Source organism: Malus domestica, chromosome 14, assembly GCF_042453785.1.
Source record: "Malus domestica chromosome 14, GDT2T_hap1".
In the NCBI taxonomy this organism is placed as follows: Eukaryota; Viridiplantae; Streptophyta; class Magnoliopsida; order Rosales; family Rosaceae; genus Malus; species Malus domestica.
Window position 1 is genome coordinate 19,976,722 of NC_091674.1, and position 11,058 is coordinate 19,987,779.

General features: G+C 37.1%; 1 protein-coding gene across 1 annotated transcript; it reads right to left on the reverse strand.

Annotated features, from left to right (window-relative positions):
- Positions 1–7,753: 7,753 nt before the first annotated feature.
- Positions 7,754–9,330, reverse strand: LOC103404748 (RING-H2 finger protein ATL20-like). The gene is made up of 2 exons (XM_008343706.2): positions 8,625–9,330; positions 7,754–8,163 (listed from the first exon to the last, which is right to left on the reverse strand). The coding sequence occupies exons 1-2, from the start codon at positions 9,328–9,330 to the stop codon at positions 7,754–7,756; spliced, it is 1,116 nt and encodes a 371-aa protein (XP_008341928.2).
- Positions 9,331–11,058: the final 1,728 nt, after the last annotated feature.

An 11,058-nucleotide genomic window follows, 5' to 3' on the forward strand; every position in this document is an offset into this window, starting at 1 on the left:
ATGATGGGTTCAATTTAAAAAATAATGATAGTTCCCTTGTTCAGTTTTAGAAATAGTCAGTATTCAGTTAAGAAATAGTGATATTAAAATTGTAATCCAAAACAATTGATTTGCTGATCTAAAGGATAAATTTGATGAGATATTGCTATGTAATTTTAATGGGAACTTTCATAAAAAAAAAAAAAGGCTTGGGCTAAGTTTATTTTAATAAAAAATCATGCTATAACTTTATTTAATTAAAAAGACTTAAATTTTAATATAAAAAAACCCTTCAATTTTAATAAAAATGACAAACTTAAAATTTTAATGACAAAAAAAACCCTTACATTATATAAAGTTATTAGATGGTTTTTGGTTAAAATAAACTTGGCCAAAGTCATTTTCATTAAAGCTCCCTTTAAATAATTGGAACACAACTTAATTTGATTAAGTTACTTTTTTAAACAACTAAAATAAATTACAATGAGGATCCTCAATGGATCTTAAAACTATACATTTGATTAGGTTAGTTGTTGATAAAGGAAAATGATAAACTGAAATCGAATCAATGATTGATTATTATTGTGGTAACAAAATTCCATCGTCTTCAATTTTGATGAAATTGTACCTACGAAACAAAATAACACCTTTAAACAAGCCCAAAGCCTCACGCACCCACGAGGTGGGTGTTTGGGGGAAGGGGGAGGTTGGTCAATGGATCTCCAATGCCTACGTCAGTTTCTCTTAAAATAGTAAGTGTTTAGAGCTTAATTGCGTAGCAAAAGCTTACCCTAAATTATGGAGATGAGGTATACAGGGAGGTGGCTAGCCATAGGGTTAGGGTTTTGCCCACACACTTCTCATTGGTCAATGTGTGTCATCCGTAGGATGGATAAGGAACGAATAATCCCAAAGATATTAATTATAATATAATATCTTGGGATGATAATGTAAGTATCCTTGATTGATCGTGACAAAGATTCCTTACTTATTTATTTGAGTTGATCTTCAATCAAAAATGTATTAAAGATAGGGTTAACTAATGCATTTGACTTTTCCTTCTTGTCGCGAGCAGAAAGCTTGGCAATGTCGTAATATGCTATTTAACCCTTCAGGGGTGTTGGACTGTGTGTGAGAATTTTCAACCCAAGAGAAAAATGATCTAAGTAAGTTAGATCAATGAGACCTTTTTTCTTATATTCATTCCTAAAACGTTCCTAGTCATAGGGTTGTCGATTGGGCGTTGACAATCCACTAAGGTTAGCATGTATTATGTTAACTCAAGCAAGAGTATGACTAGTGTCAAGTCATTAAGTGTTAAACACTAAGATAAACAAATAAGTGCCCGAAAGGTTATTGAGAACACTGAACGACGATCAACAAAGAGTTTTAACATACATGTCAGGTAAGAACTCATAAGTTGCAATAATGCAAAATAGTCTTTTGACCTGAGACATCATCGTTGTCTAGTAGTTAGGTTTTTTATCTTTGACTATGTTAAGGGCATTTCGTTGAGAATATCCACGGCATTGTTGGGTTAAGCTACTAGTCATTTAAACATGTGAATGTGTGATAAGCGATCTTTAACCTTCCATGGTGGAAGGAGAATACTCAGAGATTTAATTCAGGAATCTTTGGCCAAAACATATGAATGATATTTTAGAAGTACATTCCAAATTACATTCAACAGAATCATATAGAGAGGTATCACATTATATAGTATACATGAAACAAACTATCAATTAAATAATGTGGTCAAAAGTATTGGATTAGAGAAATACCGTAATAACTAGATAGGTTCTCCAACCATTTCTACTCGACTTGGCTCCTATTGTAGTCATCTGCATCAGTCCACACTAATTAAGGTGTATCAATTCCAATGGTTGTGAAAGCTTAAAGCTATTCGTACTTGACCTTTACGGAAAAGCCTCCCTGTCTTGTTTTACTGCAACACATCCTGCACAAACTTCACCACTTCCTTTTAGTTTTGGTAGCCTATATACCATTTTCTTTCTCTCTAAGAAATTATAGACTTTGGAAGTTTAGGTGTTTCATTATCCTATGCCATTTCCAAACATTTTCTTCTATCACATCTTAATTTTCTAGACATTAGATTCATGTCTTCCATGAGTAAAGGAAAACATTTATTCCTTGTCATCTGCAAAGTTTTGCACACGATGCTCAAGTTGCCTATCCTCAAAGATTGCCACTATATCATTTTCAAACAGTAAGAAATAACCAAGAGATGAAATTTGTATTTAGGGTTTAATTCTTTGTTGCTTCTTATTCTTTTCTGTCAAATGATATATATTTATACACACCACATGTCCTGCAGTACAATTAAAGGAATGAATCCTAACCAACTAGGAAATACAATAAATCCATAATTACATTCCTAATAAAATAGGGACTCACATGCCAACACTCTCCCTCAAGTTGTTATCAAGTGAGTCCTGAAATCTTCCAGTAGAAATTACATGAGTTAAGATGTCAGTCAATTATTCTTTCATACTGACAAACAGAATGTCAATGAGCTTAACATCTAGCTTTTCTTTTATGAAGTGCATGTCTACCTCAACGTGCTTGGTTATATCATGTTGTACTGGATTATTAGCTATCTTCTGCGTAATAAATATTGGGTCATGTAAGTGATAAATAATGTAAGTGATAAATAAATCAATCTTCCAACTAACCTTTGATACCTTTCTTTATTCGTCGGGACTTGATTGTGGTAATTTGCATGATCGGAATGTCCACAGGTTTACATGCTAGCATACCATACTTTGGTTGCAATAAGTATATGCCTTCTTGAGACCTAGCAACTTCGATTCCCAGGAAGTATTTGAGTCCTCCTAGATCTTTCATCTTGAACTCGGAGGACAAGTACCCCTGTAACTGTTCAATCTCATTTGTATCATCACCTGTAACAATCATATCATCCATATATATAATGAGCAAAGTCACCTTACCATTCTTACGCTTGATGAATAAGGTATGATCTGAATTTCCTTGTCAATATCCATACTTTTTAATGGCTTGAGAAAATCGCCCAAACCATGCTCTTAGTGACTGTTTCAAACCATATAATGCCTTCTAAAGTTTGCATACTTTCCCATTGGAGTTTTCAATGCTGTAGCCTGGTGGAAAATCTATGTATACCTTTTCCTCTACATCCCTGTGTAAAAAGACACTTTTTACATCAAACTATCTTAGAGGCTAATCAAGATTAGCAGCAAGAGATAACAAAACTCTAATGGTATTCATTTTTTGCAACTAGAGCAAAAGTTTCCTGATAGTCAACACCAAAGGTATGAGTATATCCTTTGGCTACTAATCTTACCTTGTATTTGTCAATCGCTCCATCCGCCTTATATTTGATGGTAAACACCCATTTGCACCCCACTGATTTCTTACCGTTGGAAAGTGTAACCACTCTCCATGTCTTATTTTTCTGTAATGCCTCTATCTCAATTTGCATCACCTCTATCCACTTTGGATCTCTCAAGGCTTCTTCTACCCTGGTAGGAATTTTAATATTTTCCATTTGTTGAACAAGTGCACAGTATTTTGGCGAAAGTCGATGAGTGGAGACATAGTTAGCAGTTGAATATTGCACCTTCCCTTCTGGGGAGTACTTGTCTGGTGGTTTTTTGTGATTTTGTCCAAGAGGTAACACATAAACTGATTTAGTAGGTTTTGAGTGAGTTACCTCGGGAAGGATATTCGTATGACTAATGTGTACTTGAGAAAGTTGAGGGGACCGTTGTTATCATTGTAAGGCACACTAAGTCTGGCCTTATCCCTTGCAGCATGCCCACGTAGGCAAACACCAAACAAAATTTCCTTTTATAGCCCGACAACAGCTAGCCCATTTGCTGCCATTTCGGCCTGGTCATCTAGCCCATTTGGGCTTTCATTGTACTCGATGCTGTCACAATTTTTCTACCGCCTCACGTCCATTTGGGCTTTCTATTCCCAAGTTGTTATCATGCCCATTTGGGCCACCTGCAGCTTGATAGTCATCACGCTCAGTTGGGCCACTTGCAGCTCCATCATAGTCTAAGTTATTAGGAATAGCAAGGCTAGTTGGGTCGACATCCATCTACCCATAATCTTCATCTTCAGTTGTCTCCCCTTGAAGAGTATGGCTGGAGGGGAAAAAAATTTGTCTTCCGAGAAGGTCACGTCCATGATGACGTATACATGTTGAGTAGGGGGATGATAACATATATACCCCTTTTGTTGAGGGCTAAAGCCAATGAAAACACATCGTACTGCACATGGATCAAGCTTGCTCCGTTGATTTTTATGAAGATGGAGGTAAGTTACACACCCAAAAACTCGGGGTTTGAGATGAAGGGTGGAAGGGAAAGAGACATGATTAGCAAGCACATCCAAGGGAGTTTGAAAAGAGAGAACTCGCGATGGCATTCGAATCATGAGATAAACGACTTCGGTCATTGCATCGGCCCAATATGTTTTGGGTGCATATGCACCAATTAGAAGTGCACATGTAATCTCAATTAAATGTCTATTTTTCCGTTCAGCTACTCCATTTTGTTGTGGGGTTTGAGGACACATAGTCTCATGGAGAATACCTTTGTCTTTGAAGAATTGGGACATGTCCTGATTGAGATATTCGCCACCATTGTTAAAGCGAAGAACCCTAACAAGAAACGAATATTGTGTGTAGACCATGTGATAAAATGTTTTGAAGATTTTGCCCATATCACTCTTATTTTTAATGAGATACGACTAAGTCATTCTAGTGCAATTGTCAACAAATGTGACAAACCAACGAATTCCATACCGAGAAGTAACCGGAGATGGTCCACACACATCCGAATGAATTAACTCAAAAGGAACTGTTCTTTTAATAAAACTTAGGGAATACAAAGCACGATCACTTTTAGATAATGCACATACATTACACTTAAGGCAGGAATCTGAAATATTACCAAATAATGATGGAAGTAATTTCCACAAATATCGAAGGCATGACCAAGATGACGATGCCACAACTAAATAGTCTTCAACTTTTTACTATCCTGACTTTGAACTTGATGAGCACGCCCTTGTGCAACATCGTTAACATAGTACAACCTCTCCTCTTAGTACCACGCCCAATGATCGCCTAAGTTTGGATATCTTGAAGTAAACAAAATAAAGAAAACATTAGCACAACGCAGTCTAATTGTTCGGTGACTTGTCCCACATATAATAAATTACTAGATAGTGTGGGAACAAGTAGACAATTGTGTAGGGAGAGAGTCAGAGTAAGTGCAATTGATCCGGCTCTTGTAACTGGAGCAACTCCTCCATTGGCAATAACTATACTATTTCGTGAAGGCGATGTTATGAAATTAAAGAAAGTATGATCATAAGTCATTTGATCTGTACCTCCGAAGTTAATAATCCAACATGTATCATGATCAATGGACGCAATTAGGGAAATGCATGTGTTACTTGGATCTTCAGACACCCCGTTCAAAGTAATCATATTTAAGAGAGAGAGTTGTAGGCCCAGTTCATCTGGGTCGGCTTCCTTTTTTTTCCCGCTGGTAGGCAGGTTGGGCCCAAATCGCTGGCAGCATGATTTGAGTTGGCACTCGATTTCAATTCCTTTTTCCTGTGGGTTTTGGGCTTTCTTGGCAGGCCCACTTCTAGGTGTATTATTCATCAAAGCTGTTGCTACATCCTTCCCATGTGGACACTGGATTCCTGATGTTGGTACCATGGCTGGGATAACAGCCCTGTCGTTCGCCATAGGTTGTGGCTTTGTCTTGGCAGTCGGTGATTGTTTTTTGGTTAGTGATTTTGGCAACAAGTCGAAGAACTCTCGGCATTCTGCAGTCGACTGGGCAGCCAGCAAGAAAAAAAAAAATTTCACGCTGGCAATAACTGAGATTAAAGTTGAGACAAAGATAGGCCAAAACCTGCTCTGGTACTAAGATGAAATTTGTATTTAGGGTTTAATTCTTTGTTGCTTGTTATTCTTCTCTCTCAGAGGATATATATTTATACACACCACATATCCTGCGGACAATTAAAGGAATGAATCCTAACCAACTAGGAAATACAATAAATCCATAATTACATTTCTAATCAAATATGGACTCACACCCCAACACCATGTTGGATCATTTGACCCACACTCAGCAAGTTTTCATCTCAACTAAGGGCCAACATTACCTCCTTAATGTGTCTTGTTCCATTTTTAGCATCAATCACTAAAACTAAAGTACCTTTCCATGTGGCTTGAACAATTTAACATTACCCATGTTGATCCTAGTAATCATAGTCTTGTCCACATTTACAAGTAATGATTCATGTGAAGTCATGTGGTTATTGCAACCACTATCAATGAACCAAACATGTTCATTTCTGACCATAGTTGCAGAATTGCATGCAAAGAACATTGAACTTTCCTCCTCAACTCTCTTGGCATAATAAGCATGTTGAATGATTTTACTCATGCAATCCTTAGCAATGTGACCAAATTTGCCACACTTGTAGCACTTTGGTGTTCTCTTGAACTATCATTCACCATATTAAAGATTTCTGCAAGTTTTACAACCTTCTTTTGAATTGTCCTTATTGCCATTACACTTCACTACTGCACCAAATTTCTCTCATGGTTTACAAACCCTTTTTCTTTTTATTCTTCCAAAACTTCATATTCTTGGAATTACTAGTACGTGAGTTATTTCTAGGTTACATACTAAGATTATTGAATGCTCTCTCGGTGACATCTCCACCCTCAATATGTCTAATCAGTCTTTGTTCAAATCCCTTAAGCGTAGCAACTACCTCAGTGGGATCAAAATCACTAATTTTCTTGGTTCCCTCAATTACAGATACAATGTTATCATATGATGGGGTAAACTATCTGATTAATCAATCCAAAAATCTAGTCAAGTAATTAGACAATACTTCACCATTTATCATTCTAGCATATTACGAATACCTCGAAGTTATACTGTCATAACTTGTAAATCACCCTTGTACTCCTGATTCAAGGTATCCCAAGTTGCTTTGACTGTCTCTTGATTTGCAATCTGAGGAAAGATCTCGTCAGCATTTGCCCCTTAGATCAACCCCAAGGCACTTGCATCATGAGCAATTAGATCCTGAGCAACGACTTGTTGCTTCGAAATCGGATGGAAGTTCAGAACCTTCATCCACGAATTTCCAAAGGTTAGGATACTTGAAATCTCTTCATTCTGATACACCAGAAATCGGAGTTAACTCCAGTGAAGATTGGAGCTTGAAGCTCACCTCAAGATCTAGCCATCTCGTTCTTTGATTCGACTGAGTTCTTCGTTGTAAATCCAGAAAATTTCTTTACAGTTCTCATCCCTTGATTCAAAATCAAACCAAGCTCTAATACCAAGTTAGTATTTGTAGTTCTTTTAATCTATGGTTAGGATTCTACATTGAACGAATGTAATGGAAAAAAAGATGACAGTGGCAGAGAACAATGGAGGATGTTGCTCCTTCTTTAATTGTTGGATTCAATTACAACATTCACACTGAATTGATGTGTGTGAGCAAAAAGACAAGATGACCGTGATACGACTGCACATGTTTCACTTATTCTACATACACAACTGATATGACAGCTGGCAGACTACAAAGTCATTCAGATATCCTAACTGTATATTGCAACTGGAACTAAACTTTAAAACAAACAGAAATGAAGAACAAGTCTGCAGGAATTGAAGTTTGTTGATCTGCAACAAGTTCACACCTCAACATTAGCTAGGCATCCCCATTATTTGGGTGGAAGTCGACAAAGCGGGCACGTTGCATTCCTTCTAAGCCACTCATCTATGCAATTAGCGTGAAAATAATGGTTGCATTGTGGTATAGTCCTCAGGGTTTCCTTTGGCTGGTACTCACCCAAACATATAGGGCAAGTATTGTCATCAACGAGTTGCTTTGGAAATTCCGACCTCTCACCAAGTTGAATCTTGGGATACGATTCGATGGTCGGACGATCAAGACCAAATAACTCGACAGAAGGTTGTTGATAGGTGATGATAGATAATTCCATATTGGGTTGGCGATGCTCACCACGAGCCCTTTTTTTGTCAAAAATATAAACTGCAAGTGCCCCAATGCTCAATATCCCTAAAATTACTGCGGCCATCGCTATGCAATACCTTACAACTGTTGAGAGAGCTGGGATTAAATTGCAATTAACATTCAATTGCATTCCATTAGAAAACATTTTGGTAATACATGTATATTGTTACGCACAAATATTTTCTTGTTAAACAATACAGCATAACATATATTTTTGGTTACATTAAAGTTAGAGTGTACCTACCTAACTCAAGTGACAATACGACATAATGAGATACAGTACTACAGATTGTAACATACGTTTGTAGAATTTTAGTAGCTTATCTCTAATAAAGGTGATAGTATTTGTTTATGTTGTCAAATTGTGTATTGGTTAAGCTGTTGATTATGTATCCACTAACTCTATTTAGACATATGTACAAATTGATACCAATGCTAATTAACACCTTATAGATAATGCAGGTACATCGTACAATTATATGTGAAACTCAATTGTAATAAACAGTGTTACTAAAAATATCAGTTTTATATGTCTAAGTAGCGTTTTATAAACATACCGGGTTCCGACGGACCAAAGCACCTAGGGCTGGAAATGCTGCCATTATTGGCCCCACAAGCAAGACCCCTTGCTTCACAATAACGACAATCAGGCATAGACCATGTCAACTGAGCTCCTAGGTCAAGATCTAGCCAATCAAATAAGCTTGGAACCAAAGTTGTCGACATTGGAACACAATAACGACGGTACGGTTCGTGATCAGGTGGCGATAAGAAGCTCGTCGGCACAACAATGACCTTGTATGTCTCACTGCTAAGGCAAGAGATCAAGGGCGCAGACCAAATTTTATAATAGAACGAGCAGTTTAGGAATGTGTAGTTTAGAGGGCTGTTCGTGTAATAGAAGGGTGAATTTACAAGATCGAGGTCGTTGTTGAGAAGCCGTTTAGGGAGGCAGTTATCCCCATCGTTGATCGTTACAACTTGGTACAAGTAGTCGATGTTTTGGACAATGAATTCCCTAGAAGATTGCAGAGTGATGATGGTTTGACTGTTGCTGTTGCATGAGAGAGAAAACCCTGGCCACCCACAATTTTTTGAGGCTTGTTGGTAACCTATCCAGCTGAAAGGGAAACGAACCACCGGGCCCTCGTAGGAGCATTTCGATTGACCGCAGGTGGCAGCGCTTTGAGGATGGAAGGAGAGGAATAAGAATAAGAAGAATGTGAAGATTTCAATGGTAGCCATGTAAATGAACACTACCATTACGAATTTATGTTGTAATTTAATGACCTGCGTATGAGTGTGCCAATTAACCCAACAGAACAAACCAAATGAATTAGACTCCACGTTATTTTTTAGAAGCATATAGCAAAGATAGTAACGCAGAATAATCATGTTTCTGTCTCATAGTTGTTTTATACAATTTAGGTGATGACATTAATACCCTGACTGAATAATGGAAATTAAAAACGATAATAATAAAAAACAAGATAGAAATTTTCTTGGAGGCACACATGTATATACGTGCAGACAAATTATTTTATAATCTATTGGCGTTCGATTTTATTAGATATTGAGAGTTAAGCTGAACTAGGGAGTACTCATGATGAGCAAGTCGAAGCAAAAAGTACATTTCTGCATGAATCAGCCGCTGGTATCTTGGATATGCCAGGATGGAAAATGGAGAAAAAGAGGTAATGACCAAGTTTAATTTTAATATTTGGGTAATGACCAACCAAATACATTATATATCTCTTTGAGTCTTTGTCTTGACACCGTTGTAATCACCGTATGCATGACAACTATATATTGATAGAGATTACATTGTAAGGCTAGGATATTGCCACTTGTATGAAGATTAGAAAGTTAGTTAAGTTGTTAGTTTGTTAAGGAGGCTGAGATGTATATAAATACTGAGATATGTACTTGCTTAACAGCTAAGGAAATATACACAGAAGATTACAGTTTTTCTACTTCTCTCTCTAAAAACTCTCGACTCTCTTTCTCTCTTTATTTTTGTTTTTGTTGGTTAACATGGTATCGATCGCCATGAAAGCTCACGCTTGACCTTCGATCCGAGTCTTCCGCAGCTTTGATTCTTCGTCTTCATTGATCTTCTTGTTTCTTGCTCGTGGTTCTTGATCGAATTCACTCCATCTGCTTTGCAATTTAGGGTTTCTCTTCATCCCTAGGGTTCTGCAACTGTGACACTTGCTGCGATTTCGTCTTCTTCAATTCGTGCACTCCAGGTGTTTGATGCTTGTTCTCAGAGACATTTATGCCAAATTCCGAAGTCGTCAACTCACAATATCGTAAAAATGGTAACTACCTCTCAATTACAGCTTCTTCAATCACCGATAACTGCATTGGTGTCATCGATTTCTACATCTGTGAATGTTAAATAGATGATTCGAACTACCTAAATTGGCATTTCCAAATGAAATTACTACTTGAAAGTAATGGAATTCTAGGGTTTGTTGATGGATCTCATCCTTGTCCTGCTTGATTTACCTCTCATTCTAGAGAATCTGATGTTAATTCGTCCAATTCATCTTCTTCCTCTGATAGTGATGAGTATTTGGTTTGGATGATGCATGATAAAGCCCTAATGCAATTACTCACTACATCTTTGAGTCCTGTAACTATGTCATGTGTGATTGCAAGTGCCAGTTCTAGGGATCTCTGGATTCGATTACAAGAGCAGTTTCTAACTGTCTCGAAGACTAGCATTTTTCAGATGAAATCAAATCTGCAAACAATTAAAAAGGGCTCTGATTCCATTACTCAGTACTTACAGAAGATAAAGGAAGCTAGAGATTATCTTTATGATGCTGGGGTTTATTTTCTTGATAAGGATATTGTTATACTTGCATTAAATGGTTTACCAGCATAGTACAATACATTTCAGACTATGATAAAGGGGTGTGAAAATGTCATTTCTTTGAAGGAATTTCGGATACAATTACTTGCTGAAGAAGCTATTCTCGAGTC

What these genes read in the sequence shown, in the direction of transcription:
- LOC103404748 (XM_008343706.2), bottom strand. Translation starts at nt 9,330, where the DNA reads ATGGTAGTGTTCATTTACATGGCTACCATTGAAATCTTCACATTCTTC. An exon ending in CTTTGGTCCGTCGGAACCCG is followed by an intron (nt 8,164 to 8,624) that starts GTATGTTTATAA and finishes ATTTAATCCCAG; the next exon opens with CTCTCTCAACAGTTGTAAGG.